Here is a 16,740-nt window from a genome sequence, read left to right as displayed (position 1 = left end):
AATTGACTTGAAGTTTTTCTTGGCCCTTTTTCGGATTGATTGTCTAGTTAATCAGTCAATCAGACAATCAGTCAGTCAATCAGGCAGTCAATAAGTGAGACGAAATAGCTTTTATATACAGAACGGATGTCCATTCGACCCATTTTATAGGGCATAATTAATATGGAGCTTTTCTTGGCCTTTTTGTTCGGATTGAGATAACATTGCTGCAACAAATTTTTTCTGTAGGGCCCACTGTGCGCCGGCAAGTTGTTTGAATTGCTCCACTGTGCAACGGAACTGGCTAATGGAACTGGCACGGGCTCGGGCACGGGCAGTGGGACTATGACTGGGACTGGGACTGGGACTGGGACTGGGACTGGGACTGGCAGTTGTTATTTGGTTATCTGTCTATGCCATATAAGTCGACAAATGCGCAGTTAGGCTGGTCCCGATGCCAGATGCCGCCTGGCAATGACAACGTGTGTGTTACGTACTTGTATTTATGATTGGCAGCTGGGGCGGACTCTTCGGACTCTTCAAACTCGGCAGAGATCGCTCAGACTGTGGTGCAAACACCGTTCACTGTATAAATAAACAGCGTACTTACGATTGCAGATGCGGCTATCCGACGATGCGGCGATGCGGCTGGAATGCGTTTAGAGGCGACTCTGTGCCGCCCCAAGAGCCACTCTGCCACTCTGCCTCCCCACGACACAAGTACACAAGCGCACACAGACACACACAGACAGCGAGGCAATGTCAAGAATGTTAATGCAGCTGCAGCAGCTATCGGCAATGACAACAGCTCAAGGCTTGGGTGCACGACTGTGAGATACCCATTGCTTTAGTAAGAGCCTGAAATGAATACCTAGCTTCTGGGTTCATGGTGCATGCCTCGTGTTTTGCATACTTCAAGAGTTCAGAGCTTAATTCTTAACATTTCCATATGCATATCACATGATATACCCTATATGCAGCTATCGGCAATGACAACTTTGACGACAACAGCAAAGGCTCCAGGCTTGTGTGCACGACTGCGAGATACCCATTGCTTAACTAAGAGTTTTAAATTAATACGTAGATTTTTCATGCATCATGATATACCCTGTTAACACATTATAGTATACATCACATTTCTCTTAAAAAAATTATGTATATATATGTATTTATTTGGACTAGATTAAAGTGAAACCCTCCCGCACTCAGGATCAAGCAACTTAAGTTTTCCCCGTTTTGCAGAGGATTTTGATAGGATTTAGTCGGAATTCTGTGGGCAATACTTTCTAGTTCCATTTGTTTCAATAAAAAACCTGCTCAAAACTGATTTTGAAGAAGAAAAGATTGTTTGTTACAAAAACTTCGCTCGACTGAATATACCCCATCCAGCCGCACATTCGGCTTACAGGGTATAATAGAACAACAACTGTAGAAATGAGCACAAACATTTACTTAATCCATTTCCAATGCAATTGCTCTCGTTCCCGTTCCCGTTCCCGTTCCCGTTCCCGTTCCCGTTCCTGTTCCCGTGCCCGTTCCAGTTCCCCCAGCTCGGTGCCATTCTCATACCCGTTCCCATTGACGTTCCCGTTCCATGTAGAATTCATCTAGTTTTTTGTTTGTTGTTGTTTTTCTTTTTTTTTTACAACTACATAGTTAGATAGTAGGGGCTACAGTTACTTAGAGCTAATTTCCTGGCTGTCGGCAGCGGCGGCGGCGGCAGCTGAGGATTGCCGCCTGGCCTTGGGCCTGGCCTGATCGGGCAGAAAGTATGCCATCACGCTGAGCACCACGACCAGGACGAGCACGGCCCAGAAGCTGGCCTCGCAGCTGCTGAACATGAGCCGGCCCAGCAGATTGCTGCCGACGACGGCGCCCAGGCGGCCCACCATCATGATGAAGCACATGCCCATCGCGTTTATCTGCGTCGGATAGAAGTCCATCGCAATGGTGCTGACCAGGCCGCCGCAGTTGCCGATGGCCATGGCCAAAGTCAGGGCGATCACCACCAGGGCGAAGTTCCGCAGCCAGTGGAGCAGGGCCAGGCAGACAATCGTGAGCAGCATCCAGCCAACTGCAAGGTGAGCGAGAGAGAGGCGCGAGGTCAAGTCTGGCGAGGATCTGTCTTGCGCAAAATACTCACTCAATAGATTCCGCTTGCCAATCAGATCAATGGTGTAGGCGAATATCAAGTAGATGATGGTGAAGGCGCCGCCAATGGTGATCATCACCTGGTAGGTATTGATGTCGGCGGTCATAATACAGCTGCCGTCCACGGATGTCTCGCCAGCGGCGTTGAAGCCCTGGAGCACGGTGCAGAGCAGCGAGCCCTGGGCGCTCTCCTTGCCCAGCTCGTTGAGTATGGTGGGGAACCACATGAAGAAGCCCTGGGCGATGCCGTAGATGAGAAACTGTATAATGCAGATGTTAAGTGTGTGCAGCACTCGGGTGCGATAGAAGAGCGGCACTGTCTGCTGCCAGATGAGATGCACTGCATCACAGAAGCCGTGCACACTGGACAAGCTGGCGCCGCCGCTCTGCGTGGCCAAACGCTGCACTGGATACTCGGCCGAGGGTCGGCCCGAGTTCGAGGCGTAGATGCGGCGCAGCGTTGCGAGCGCCTCGTCGACACGACCCTGGACGAGCAGATACTTGGGCGTCTCGGGCAGCAGGAAGAGACCCAGCAGCGCCAGCACAGACACGGAGACATCCGCGATGAGGAACACACGCCACGAGGAGAGCCTCAAGCCCAGCAGCGAGCCCTTCAGCTGGAGTGGCAGAATGCCAATGGCCACAGCTGCGAGAGCAGGCAGGACCAAGCAGGGAGAAGGAAGAGTAGGAGGATTAGCAAAGGCTTCGCTACTGTTCGAACTGTTGAGCCGTGGACCTACCTGGTGCAAACATCATGGCAATGCACATGAAGCAGGAGAGGAGCGTCACGTGGCGAACACGCGACTTGTTGCCATGGAACTCACCGCACAGGCTGAACACGCACGCCTGTCCGCCGGAGATGAAGAAGCCCGTGAGGAAGCGGAACACAATCAGCATCCAAATGTTAACCGAAAAGGCGGACACCACCGAGCAGATGGCGCTGAACAGTATCGCGTAGCGCAGCGTGGCCACACGGCCCCAGGTATCCGCCAGGAAGCCCATCGCGTGCGAGCTGAGCACCACGCCCAGAAAACCGGAGGAGGCCAATATGCCCTGCTGTTCGAGCGTGGCCATCAGATCGCACTTGACCAGCGGCAGGATCAGGCTGACGCCCATTATCTCCACCATGACGGCCATGAAGCACAGTCCGCAGATGAGCAGCAGCTTCAGGTGGAACCGTCCGACACCGGTCAGTGTGATCGCCTCCTCGAAGCTGTATTCCCGGCATGCGGCCGGCTTGCCGCATTTCGCCACAGTGCCTGCAATAAGTCGCACATCAATCACGATCAATCAGTGTCAGTGTCAGTGTCAATCCGGCTGTCAGTTGGCATTTAAACTATTATCCGCCCGCTCATTTGCATAATTGGCATCGCCTTAAGTACAGCGACGCCGCCATGGAACGGGCCCAGTTGCGATGGCAAGCGCGGCCGCAAGCACTGGCTCGCCCGATCCGCTGGCGGACGATGTGCGTCTGCCCAAGGAGCAGCCGACGTCGGCGTTCTTCGAGTCGAGAACCTTTCGCCTGATCTCCATTGTCATCTATCTAAGCGGCATCAGTGGCCTGGGCATGGCGCTGGCCCTATACTATCTCATCTTCTTTGACTCCGGCATGCCGGACATTCATCTCAGGTTTCCCGTCTCAATTGGCGGTCAGCCGGTGCAGAAGGTGCATGAGTACCAAGAGGTGAGTCCCAGCCGAGCTACCCCACCGCCATTTCACACAAACACACATTAGCCCATACCCTTGAGCGAAAAAGCACACACACAGAACTTACGACTGTCGTGTTTTCTAATTGGATTTGCCAACAACAAACTGAGCTGCTAGACGAGCACATACCCTACAATAATTCAATAAATGCCAGAAACCTTATCTTTAATTAAAAGTAGAGAACATTCCAAACATATGCAAGACTTCAACACAAAACGTAGCTCAGGGTTGCTAGATTTGACTATCGCATCAAATTTAACAGGCACTTTAACATGCACTTTGGCCGTTACAAAAAGAAAAGGGACAAGGAAAGGATATATTCCCAATTTAAAATTTACTTTTTGCATATAAGTTAACAGACACTTTAACATGCGGTTAATGTGTCTATGTTCGTATGTTAGAAAAAAGAGAAGTAAGGAAAGGATATATGCCAACTTTGAAGTCTGGTTTTTCGCATCAACGTTAACAAACACGTTTTCAAGCGCTTCGGCTGTTAAACAAAAGAGAAGTAAGAAATTTGAAGTAGAGTTTTTCGCATCAAAGTTAACATGCACTTTAACATGCGCTTTTGCTGCTGTTTGCATGTTAAAAAAAAAAACGAGAAGTATGGAAAAGATATATGCCAAATCTGAAGTCTAGTTTTTCTGAGCGCTGGGAAATGTCCTTAATGAAGGCGCAGATGCCACCTTCTGCCTGTTGCATAGCCTCTCACATGATCAATATACCCTTACTTAAGCGCCTTTGCTGGGTACAGGGTATACAAAATAAATGACGTCGCAACGTTGACAACAAATCAAACCAGGTCAAGTGGCCAAAGAATAGCGCACGTTATGTGGCTCACCAGGTGGCACAAGAGGTTGGTGAAGGGGGGAGGGGCAAGGAAGGGGGTATGTACAGGCAGCGGGTGGAGGTGTGAATCTTATTAGCGTGGCGGTCAAGACGCTGCCCCGGCTCGGACCTGAGGGCAGTGCCCAAATCGCTCGACCAGAAGCAGAGAGCAGAAAGAAGAAGCAGCAGGAAAAGAAGAAGAAGAAGAAGAGGAAGAAGAAGCAGCAGTGTAAACCGCAAAACACACAGCAAATGTGGCAAAGCGCAACGTCAAGCGCCCGCCGCCATTCAGTTCGCCTCCAGAGACGCCAAGCCGTGGAAGACCGCAGATTCGAACGGTTTCTCGTTGGGGTTAAACACAGTTACAAATATATATCTACACCTATATATATACATATATATAGAGGGAGAGTATGGCGTCGTCGTCAATGTTGACCAACCTGGCCGCTGTGGTCAAGGAGGCCAAGGACGAGGAGATTCCCGTGCCCAAATCGGATGATTTCTTCGAATCGAAAACATTCCGGCTCCTCACCCTAATCCTCTATATGGGCGGCGTCAGCGGCATGGGCCTAACGCTGGCCATGTACTATCTATTCATCTGGGACTCGCGCATGCCGCCGCTGCCCGTCTTCAAGCATACGCATCCAATTGGCTAAGCCGGGATAGGGGAGACCCCTTGCCGCAACCATCATCGAAACCTTTTTTTTGGGTGAGTGTTCCGCTTGGATTGGGGATTGGGGATTGGGTTTTAGTTAGCCGGCTTTGTCTGGCATTTGCTATGACTAAACACTCGGATTAATGGGGCAGCAAGAGGGCGTGTGGGCAACTAATCGAAAGAAGGTAGGGTCTCGGGTGCCGGACTAAGGTTGCCAACTAGAGGTTGCCTCCGCCGGGCTCTGGACCCTCTGATATGCAGAGAGAAAAGAGAAGAGAAAAAAAAGCTGACAGACACGCATAAAACTAATCCGCTTTAGCACGTTCCACTAAATCGCAGAGCCCCAAAGCCCGGACAGCCAGCCGTACCGAGTGGGTCAGGTCTGCGTTCGCTTGCGTCATCCGTGTCCGATTTTGATTTAATCGACGTCAGCGTCAATAAAATGAAATCAGTAATCGGTGCGACGCTTAACAAGCCAGGCCAGGCCAGGCCCAGTGTCCAGAAGCTGATAGAGTCCCACGTCCAGAGATCGGTTCAGCATGTCAGCCGAGACGCCGGCGGTCAATGTTAACTTGGCCAAAATTGTCAATCTCATTGGCTCCAATGTGCGCGACCAGGAACCGTCCAGCATTGGCAGCTCGCGCAGCGTACGGCTCGCCAGCAGCGGCACGCCCCGGCGCGCCGCCTACTCGTACGTGCCCAAATCGCCGCAGCTGGAGGAGATTGTGTTCGCCGAGCCGACATGCTCGGAACGCTTCGCCCGCTACTTTATCCTTGTCATCTACTTGTGCGGCCTCTGCAGCCTCGGCTTCATACTGTCCATCTATCACATCTTCTTCTGGGACTCGCGCATGCCGCCCGTCTTCAAGGGTCCAAAGAAGCCGCCGGCTTTTGGCTAATGCCTTTTGCGCAGCCCGGGACCAGATGCCCATGTTGGTAAGGCCAAGCGATACGGTTTCTTCTTCTTTATATATATATAGTCGGCTACCAGATGGAACTTGTAGTATTTAGTAGTATGGGAGATTTTCGCAGTCAGATAGAATTGATATATCCCTCAAGCCCCAATAAGTCAGATATTTCAAACTATTTTCAAGCGGATTCTATTCTATACTATAAAATCTATATATTCTCCATATATACTCTGTATATACCATATATATTTCCTATATTTTTTAAAATTGCGTAAAAATTGAATAGTTCTCAACGAAAAAACTTTTAAAACTTAATTAACTTATATATTATATATCAGAGCTCTTTGCATACAGGGTAACAGCTAGTCGAGCACGCCCTTTCATCTCGTCTTTTCGACAAAGTTTCATTCAGAACACACAAATTTATCGCACTTCAAATTAGCTTATTGTTGCAGCTCTTTGGCAGGTATAAGAGTGGCCGTATAAGCCAACTTATACGTAACTGGAATACAGTTAGTTTGGCAGTTAAAGAGTTTATCAGATTATCATGCACTGTTTTGAGTTGTTTCCTGTTCAAGGTGGCGCGACACCTGAAAGGAATCCTTGAGGGCCATTTGCAAGCAATGTTACAGTCGCTGGCCTGGTGTGCGGGGGGTGTGGGGGGGTTGCTGCCTGAGTGTGGGTGCAAAAACTGAAACTGGGCGTGTGGCCTACATTTTGGCGAGCCACATGATGAATGTGTGTGTGTGTGTGAGAGAATCTCGCTTATTCAACAAAATCAATGGCCAAACGCTGCAATCGTTCGGAGTCCAAGCCGATGTCCGCTCTCCCCCTATCGCGCTCTCGCTCTCTTGCTCTCTTGCTCTCTTGCGCTCTGTGCCTGCCAGCCTTTAGTTGCATTCGTTTCGCCGTTGTCCTAGTGACCCAGTTGCAGATTATTAACCTCCAGTCAACGGCGACCGACCCACCGAACGACCGACCGACCGACCGACCGCTGACGAACGGATTGCCGAATCGAAATGGAAAACAAGTAAAAGTTTTGCGCAGTGCGGAGAGGACACGTTAGGCGAATACCCTGTAGCTGTACAATAGCAGAGTTATATAAGAGCTTTATGCTAGCTTTCAATAATGCAACAGAAGTTTTACAGGGCGTATACATAATGCAGCTAGTATGGATGGGTTTTGTATGCAGAGTAGAAGAGTGGTAGTAGAAGAGAATATAATCACAAATATAAATGTATTCAACTTTGTGAGGAGCTTACGATCCGTTTGCTTTTTATCGGCCATGTTGTTGCTGAGCTGCGCTGGCGTTGCAAAATATAAGAGTGCTCGTAGTAGAAGAGAAGAGACAGGCCACATTTCTTACGGGAACTCAAGAGAGCTCCCACTGTACGTATGTATTTCGAGCACTTTGCAACTATTGATATTTAAGAGATCAAGTGGGTATTCCCTATTCGCCAACTTTGTAGTGCAGAGCATCAAAAAGCAATAAAGCAGCGCATGGCGCTTGGAAGCGAAAGGTGCAGGTGCAGGACGACCAACAGCGAAAGTTGCCCAAGCAAAACGCACAAAAACAATAAATACAAGCATATTTATTTACATATGTGCATACATACATACATACATACATACATACATATGTATGTACATGTGTATACGAATTGCCCGCTGTTGTCCTTCGCAACGCCGCCTGCGAAGGTTGCGCGGGCATGGTCACACATAAAGCAGGCAGATGTGATTGCAGGCAACTGCAGCGCAGCTGCGACCGCTGCCGCGCAATAGAGAAGAATGGCAATTAATTGGCGAGAAATGTTTGGAACATGATTTCATTTCAATTTTACGACCAATTGATAGATGTTAAAACAGTTTTTTTTCTTTCAATTATTTATTTATTAATCATTCATTTTGCGGGCAAAATCAGGCGCGCATTTGCATTTCCGCGTGCAATAAACAACCAAAACGCGCGTCGGCCGTGGACCGTGGGCCGTGCGGCGTGGGCGTCGCGCTCTTGACACATAAAGCAGTGGCAGGCCTCAAGACGTGCCGATGTGCTGCCTCTGTCTCTGCCACTGCCGCTGCCGCTGCCGCAGTCGCAGTTACAGTTACAGAGCAGCTTGGCTATGTTTTTGTTTGGAATGCCAGCGGCGCGTGCCAGTTGCAGTTAAACACAACAACACGACAACTAACGGACCGCATCCAGACGCCGATGCCGACGCAGGCGTCGAAATTTATATGTAAATGAAAATGAGCGAAATGAGCAGCAAGCAGCGAGCAGCGACAGCTGGCGTGGAGTAAACAGGCATTTTATGAATGAAATTATATGCGAAAGATGCCGAAAAAGCGCAGCACATTGTAGAGGATCGCAAGGGCTGTTGGTTGGAGTGAGAGAGAGCGAGCGAGAGAAAGAGATGCGGCTGCCTGACACGAAGGCTACGCGGCACGAAGTGCTGCAGCCGAGGAGCAGGCGATGCCGCTGCCGATGACTCCTGCATTGACTGAGGCAGCAGCAGCAGAAGCAGCAGCAGAAAGGCTCTGCTTACGGCTGAAGCTTTTTGTGCTGGGGCGTCATTTCGCTTGCATTCGCTGGACGCGTCGGTTGGCAGCTTTTTTTGTGACTGCGACTGCGGCGGCGGCTGTAAACTGTAACTGTAAAGCGCAGCGCGACGCGTCAACAATAATAATAACAACAACAACAACAAGAAACTACAAAAACTTTGCATTTATGTACAACAACTAGACTAACCAATTGCACTGCCAAACGCGAAAATCCAAACACAAAAGAAGCTGAACATATCAAAAAGAAAAAAAGAAAGAAGAAAAGAAGAGAAACAAGAAAAAGGAAAGTGCACAGCAGTAATAAATAATTAACAAGACAGCCCAATCAAAACTGGCAACGAAATCAAATAAGAAAAACAAACACAACGAGAATCAAAAGAGAGCAGCAACAACAACAACAACAAAAACAACAACAGCAACTAGAAACAGCGAATATGAATTCCAAAGTCAATTCGCTCGAGGAGAAAGTGAAACTGCCGCCAACGGAGACAATAAGCCGTTGCTATCAGCCGCAGCAGAGCAACCGTAAGGTCATCCGCATCCTAACGGTGGCCGTCTATGTGCTCTGCGTATCGCTGGCGGCCATAATGCTGTCGCTATACTATATATTCATATGGGATCCGACCATACGGCCTTTTGTTACCAAGGCCAATCAGTGCGGTAAGTGCGGCAGGTGGCTAAGTGTGAGGGCTGGCTAATCAACCCAATGACCGTTTAATCACAAACTTAACGGTAACTCTAACTGCATTTGCCAGTTAGCAAGCTGGTGAAGGGGTAGGTGGGGAGGGGGCGGGGTCACTATGGTCAATTGATGAACTCATTTGGGTCTGCGGACGCGCCACTAAATCAAACTGGGACACAGGCTTACAACTAGGCTACAGCTAAATTGCACACCAACTCTTACCCCTGCCCTGCCCTGCCCTGCCCTGCCATGCAATACCTAACCGATTCATCGCCTCTCGTTAAATGAAGAGTGACGACGGGCGGTGGGCGGGGGGTGTGTCAAACAATAACGGTAACGGTAACGGCTCGGAACGCTGTCGGCTTTTGCGGTTCTCGTTGGGCTTTGCACATGCCGAAGGGGCGTGCGAGTTAGCATGGTTGTGTTTTTGCATTTGTTGCATTTGTCCTTTTTTTTTTAGTGTTGTAAATCAACTCGAAATTGGGTCAATGGGCTATCTTGTGCGTGTGTATGTGTGCGCGCCTGTGCATGTGTGCATGGCTTTTGCGGTTCAATAATCGCATTGTCACCAGCCATGAAATTGGTTCAGCCCAAAAATAGTGGCTATATTATAAATAATATTCACTGATGCATTTTATAAAGTAGCCCCATTAGGATTTGAGCGCTCTAGTCGGGCATGCACGACTAACAGATACTCTGCACCCAGCCACAAGCTGCTGTCACAAACATTCCAGTTACTTCCCTAGGACTCAGGCCCTGCAATATGTCTTGATTAACTTCGGTGTTTGTGGTCCGATCTTTTTGAAATTTTCAGAGCTTCAATGTGACAAGCAAACGTGTGTATATCCCAGAGTCCAAGGCGCTATCTTCACCAATCAGATTCTTTTTTAAAGGGCAAAGCTTGTGGGTAAACCAAACAATTGAATATTCTGGTTTTATGTATACTCGCTCGTGGAGCTCTTCCGACTCTGAGTTATCGTTCATTTAACAAAAACTTGAGCCCGATCAAGCATTTATATAATATAGAGTGTCGGGTAGCTTAGGCCTCTTAAATATGCTAATTTTTATCCATTAAAAATGGATGCAGGGTATGCCAAAAGGACGGGAAGTAGAGCTCTGTCCATAGGCAGACACAGGGTATCTGTCAGTTGGGCATTGCTGCCTGGAGCATTTTGGTATATTTGTAGTTTGATTACTTTCCGTTTTAACGTTGCAGACAAAATTGTGATACCCGAAAAGATTGCCATACGCCTAATAAACTCATCGGAAGTCACCGCAGAGCAGTTCTACAAGCACATCCTCGAGCAGTATCGCATCCTGAACCATTTGCAATTGCAGCGCCAGCAGTTCCTGCAGAAGCAACATCTCCAGCTGCAGCAGCTGGAGGCGAGCAATCGCTTCCAGGAGGTGTTCGCCACGGCCACCATTATACAGGCACATCCACATCCGCATCCGCACTTGCGTGAGCCGCTCAAGAAGCCACCCGTCGCCCACTCCAACAACAACAACAACAGCAGCAGCAGCAGCAGCAGCAATCCGGTCGCCTATCGCCTAGAGCCGCCGTCAAATGTGGACGGGTCGGCGCACCACATGCCCCTGGTGCTGGATACATCCCCGCCGGCGGAGGGCATGGCACATCTGAAGCGCAAGAGCCACCGCGCTGGCCACTACAAGCATCATCGTGGGCGCTCCGGCGGCATTGGGCCCAAAAAGCAGCCGGAACGCAGCGGCTCCACATTGCCGGCCAGCAGCACAGCCTCCGCCGGATATGCGCTGGGCGAGCAGCCAACGGCGGCGGCACCACACGGCTACATGGACACACCGCTGAATCCGGCAGCCGGCACCATACTGCAGCAGCCGCTGCAGCTGTACACCTCGATGCCCATACCGCTGATCCTCAGTCCGAGCAACAGCGAGAAGCGTCCGCCGCACCACAGCCACAGTCATGCGCATGGCGAGCGACGCGGCCTGGGTGGTGCCCAGGTGCGACGACGCACCACCACGGCCACCGTGTCCGGCTACGATGCGCAGACCTACCTCAATCCGTTCCTCACCGGCGAGCTAATCTTCGAGAAGTAAGCGCTGCAAATGTTGCCCCAATAACTAACACACACACACACACAAAGCGTTAAATAGTTGGCCAAAGTTTAGCTAAAGATACTTTACTTTAAGCATCTGGCATGCACCAGATGGCTGGGGAATTCTGGCACGGAATTGAGACTCGGACACTCTCATATCACAAGTACTACTGTACTATACTCCCAAAGCGACGGCAGATGCGTCAAATATACCTATACACACACACACACACACATATATATATATATAAAGTATATATCAGAGTTGAATGTGACCGGGGTTTCCACTAGGTTATTTTCTTCTTCTTCTTTGGAACCATGTAGAGCTCTTCTGGCTGTTTGACTCGACTGTGAACAGTGAAAGGGCAGCTTTTCTCAACTGCCTTGTAAAGTTCATGTTAGTTGAAATGGTTTTCATTAAGAAGGTTTTCAAATTGGCAACGCTTTGATCCTATCAACAAGTTTTCAAAGCGTTGAGGGCGTATTTATTTTGAACTCGCAGGTACAATTTAACTTGCAGAATATTTACCAGGTAGATTAGCGGGCTGCTAAATCTAGCTGCTTGTAAATTTAGCTTCACCTTTTAAACTGGCTGGCAACTCCGAAATACTCAAATTCTTTTTTTTCCCCTCTGAACTGTTTGCAAAATTGCAATTATACATACACTAAAAAAAATTGTTTTAGTGTAGACGTTTCGAATAGTAGATATATTAACGGGGGAACTACCAGGCTCTAAGCTTAGATAATGTTATAAGTACTCCTAGAGCTCGACTCTCGTAAATACCAAAAGAGACAGCAGAAAACACGATAAACATAAATCCTTATGTATAAACAGAGTTTTGCATATTGATGGTTAACAGTCAAATTTATGGTTAATTTTTGTAAAGGTGGCAACACTGCCATGCCAAATTTGGTATTAAACTTCATGTTAAAACGGCAACTAACTTTAACAGGAGCTTGAAAAATATGTTAGAAACGAAGCCCAGTGGGAACGAGCCATTATTTACACGATATTAATTGGATAAACCCAATCGATAGGATCGTTTTTGGGTATACTAACGGGTTCTATTGAGGAACCCAGCCCCAAAATTTGTGCTCAAATAATTTATAAACCAGAGAAGAAAGCTGGAGACTTTGATAAATACCACAAACATTGCAATGAACACACCTTCAATACGTATATATATATACATATATATCTAACTATATCAACAAAAAGAAAAAACCTATATAGAGGGGCATTACTTAACCTACTTTCTAGAACCAAACACACACACACACACGTTCACAACTAAGGCATAACACGGCGAACGCAATACTCAATAATAGTTATAGTCAAAAGTAAAAGAAATAGTTAAATACGATAGTTAGGTACTTGTATACATATGTACCTAGACGGGACCCACTCCAAATAGAGCGTCACTCGCAGCGGCAAGCAACGACACCCCACCTAGGACACTGCTTTAAGGCAACAACAATAACTAGTTAAAAAAAGAAACAAAAACAATTAAGTATAACCAACAAACACACTCTCACAACAATTCACAAAACTATATATCTATATATATATATAGATCTCACGGCATTCGGCATCAACGAAAATATCGGAGAGGGTTCAGCTTGGCAAATTGCATGAATATTTCATAGATTGAACACAACAATTGATAACGATAACAATTTATATGGTATTTGTATATACACTATAGCTATATAGAGGCCATAATATATGCATATATACATATTATCCACATTCCGAGTTTCATATTCGAGGCAAATCCAACGGAACCGAGACCAAAGTTTCTGCCGCCCTCAAAAGTATGCTATGGAAATTTGCGTGGGTTTGTCTTCGCAATTGGCTAAAGCTCGTACATGTACAAGCGTATATATAAATGCATATATATGTGTGTTTTTTATACCTTTTTTTAAAGAAAACAAAAACAAAAAAAAAACAACAAAACAAAAATGTTCTTCAACATTTTCAGTTGAGATTTGCGAGTTGGTAGCGTTGAAAGTTAGCGAGAGAAAACGTTTTTTTCTTTTTTAGTGAAATTTGATCAAAACGGTTTTTGATACAATGTTTGTTCCTAAAAAAGAAAGAAAAACAAGAACAATATATACACACATACATATATACATATATAAATATATATCTATATTCTAGGATCATCTAGTCAGGCATTCGTACCAAATATATTTCTAATTAGCGACAAATTAGAGTATTTCCAAATATATGGACTTATCAGAAAGTCAATATTTAAATGCAAAAAGCAACAAACGTAAAAATTTGATAAGAAGAAACAAACGAGTTTTATATTCAAATGAGAGTTTACATTTTTTGGTAGATAAATGCTAGAGTTCAAGTTTTTTAAATATTTACTTCGGTTAGTTTGATAGATTTGTGCAAAAAATCCCTCAAGTTTTGAGTGTTCGCATTGGCAAACAAATTCGAATATCCGGAAAACATAATTTTTTTAACAGGCTGCAAACGAATTTTGAAAGACAAAAAACATAAAATTGAGTTCGAAAACGGTTTGCAAAACAAAGGTGTGTTGAGTTCGAACCAGCATTGAACTTAACCTAAGCTGAAATGTTTATCAACAAAATATGCAAGTTTTTCAGTAGTTCGGAAATATTGTAAATGTGCGAGTTGCAAATGGAATGGATTCGAACCGGCCACCGCACATCTGACAAACTAATTTATTTAATTAATTTTATGAAATGTTGTAGACAGACTTTTTAAGAGTTTCAAAAACTTTAAGGTAATGAACAATTAATTCAAATATGAATTCAGTTTTCCGATGTGTACGGCGATAATTTCGTTTCTCACAGACATATACCCTGCATATATAACCCAATAGGGCATATCCAATCCAATCAATAAACTGCTGTGGCGCACTCACACATATAGGAAAGGAGCTGCAAATGCAAACCCCAACAAGAGGAAGACCCCATATCATATCCACACCACAATCAAAGCAAGAAAATATGAAAATAACACGCATTTTACACAAGAGAATTGAGTTGACGAATATATGAATATATGATTATATATCTATACACATATATATACATATATATATATATATATATATATTATAGATAAATATATATGAAAACTATATGGCTTTATGACATAGAATTGTATCCTGTAAATGTATTTGTATCTGATGAACATGTACTTGCGTATTAAATAACAAATACACACATACACACACACACACACACACACACACATGTACGTTGTGTACTTAGACGAGAAACAAGTCATTTTGGCAATAATAAAGCATAGAACAAACTATTAAAACAAAACTTTAAACTGACTTTTGCCCAACTTTAGTCAAACAAATGACACTTGCGATAAACAAGGCGCAAGTAGTCGACGCGCGGCTACCCTGTGAGCACAACAAGAAAAACCCGTTTAGAGTAAAAAATACTAGAATACTAAGAATCTCTTTCAGGTGAAACAGAGCTGAATAAACACAAAAGAAGTTTTGTTTTGAGACAAGAATATGGTTGCAAAATCCGTTTTTTCATGCTTCAACAAATTGGAGCTTTGCTAAAGCTCTGAAGCTCAATATGAAAATCAGAAAACTTTGCATTTTGATTGTGAAAAATCTTGACTAAATCAAAAAAAAAAAGTATATATATATATATATATTGAAAAGTTATTGCCATATCCGTGCACAAATTGTTCGCAATTCCTTTAAACTAAGGCATAGAAGAAATTTCTAGGATTCGAACTATTTAAATCCTGAGCATAAATCCTTAAAGGTGTTTCCAGTACTCTCTAGCAAATTGGCTCAGTTTTGTGCTTAAAAAAGAAACCCGTCTTTCATATGCACAATTTACCCGTGCAAGAGTTTACCCGCTTGGGGCATTGCACTGTTTACAGGGTATCGAACAAATCTCTGTTTGCACTAATTAAAACCTTATGAACTTTACAGCTCACATAAACATAAACATTACGATCCACTTATCAGTGGAAAACAAACACGCGCCCTTATCAATCATATTTCCGGATTGCACGTTTTTTGTTTTTTTTTTTTTGGTTTTGTTTTTGTCACAATTCAATTAGGACATTAATGTTGCGGAACTAGTTCCCGTTAATAAGCTTAACGTGAACCAGTTGGAACCATTTCGAACGATTAAATATATTTTTGACCAGTTGGAACCATTTCGAACGATAAAACTCACCGAACTCGCACTCGCAATCAATCACATAGCCCGGATTATCCATTGAGCTTTGATTATCAAAAAAAAAAAATAATAAATAAATAAATAAATCCGAATCTTTTAGAATGAAGACGAGCAGAAAAAAAATCACACTGCACTTGGCTAGAGGCTCGACTGGTATCTGGCTAATCCGAAGGCTTCCAGAGTTTTTATAGGTATAGCTAAAGTTCGGATGCGACTGTTGTCGCTGCCAAAATTCGACTGGGAAGCCACAAAACTCCGAGCCGCACTTTAAGCATAATTTATCTTTGGATAATGCTGTACGTCTGGGCCGATTACAAGGTGGTTCTGTAAAACAATGGATGGATAGCGATAAGTGCGTAAACTAAAAAGCACTCAAACCGATAAAACATACAAGTGAAACCTGTCGTTGGGTATGCCCGACTGTCGGATACCCACACGGAAGTGCGCCTATCCAGAAATCCAAATCCATTTGTATACTTCGAGTATATATATTACATATATATACATATATATGCAAAAACTTCTTTACAGAATCTTTCCATAGAATTTTGTTGCTAGGGTATAGAACATCCAGCAATTGATCAAAGAACTTGATTAATCGAAATATATATTTTCGACTTAGTCAAATGTTAATTGTTAATTGTTTTCAGAGGATTTGGAACACCCTTTACGGGGCACGCGATGCGTACAAGGTGCTCGAAAAGCCAAGCACCGCACAATAACAAAAGACTGCGATATGAGACAACGGCAACAATAAGAACGTGCTATAAAACTTAAATACCCACCCAGATACCGCTAAGAATAGCCGTCCATCCACAATTTGTGCAAGTCAGCGCCCACTCTCGCTCTCCGTCTTTCAGGGTTATTTGGTGGTGGTGCACGGCCTTTTGGTGGTGCTGTGCGGTATATAGAGTCAAAAGTTTGTCAACAGCCTCGGCAGATGCTTAAATAAATATGCAATTGCTTTCTTATGAACTACGTACTTAGTACACACT

General features: G+C 45.2%; 3 protein-coding genes across 3 annotated transcripts; 2 read left to right on the top strand and 1 right to left on the bottom strand.

Annotated features, from left to right (window-relative positions):
• Positions 1–1,655: 1,655 nt before the first annotated feature.
• LOC115768836 (synaptic vesicle 2-related protein) lies at positions 1,656–15,785 on the bottom strand. Its single transcript, XM_030713533.1, has 7 exons — positions 15,739–15,785; positions 12,272–12,285; positions 11,825–11,850; positions 6,107–6,117; positions 2,871–3,343; positions 2,123–2,776; positions 1,656–2,053 (listed from the first exon to the last, which is right to left on the bottom strand). Exons 1-7 carry the CDS (start codon positions 15,783–15,785, stop codon positions 1,656–1,658), a joined length of 1,623 nt encoding a protein of 540 aa, XP_030569393.1.
• LOC115768843 lies at positions 4,989–10,761 on the top strand. The gene is made up of 2 exons (XM_030713539.1): positions 4,989–5,375; positions 10,687–10,761. The coding sequence occupies exon 1, from the start codon at positions 5,080–5,082 to the stop codon at positions 5,320–5,322; it is 243 nt and encodes an 80-aa protein (XP_030569399.1). The 5' UTR covers positions 4,989–5,079; the 3' UTR covers positions 5,323–5,375; positions 10,687–10,761.
• On the top strand, positions 9,223–14,843 carry LOC115768842. The gene is made up of 2 exons (XM_030713538.1): positions 9,223–9,448; positions 10,687–14,843. Exons 1-2 carry the CDS (start codon positions 9,223–9,225, stop codon positions 11,547–11,549), a joined length of 1,089 nt encoding a protein of 362 aa, XP_030569398.1. The 3' UTR covers positions 11,550–14,843.
• Positions 15,786–16,740: the final 955 nt, after the last annotated feature.

Source organism: Drosophila novamexicana, unplaced genomic scaffold, assembly GCF_003285875.2.
Source record: "Drosophila novamexicana strain 15010-1031.04,08,12 unplaced genomic scaffold, DnovRS2.1 tig00002052-arrow-arrow-pilon, whole genome shotgun sequence".
Taxonomy (NCBI): Eukaryota; Metazoa; Arthropoda; class Insecta; order Diptera; family Drosophilidae; genus Drosophila; species Drosophila novamexicana.
Note: the sequence above shows the minus strand (reverse complement) of the source record. Positions and strands in the feature narration are given on the sequence as shown.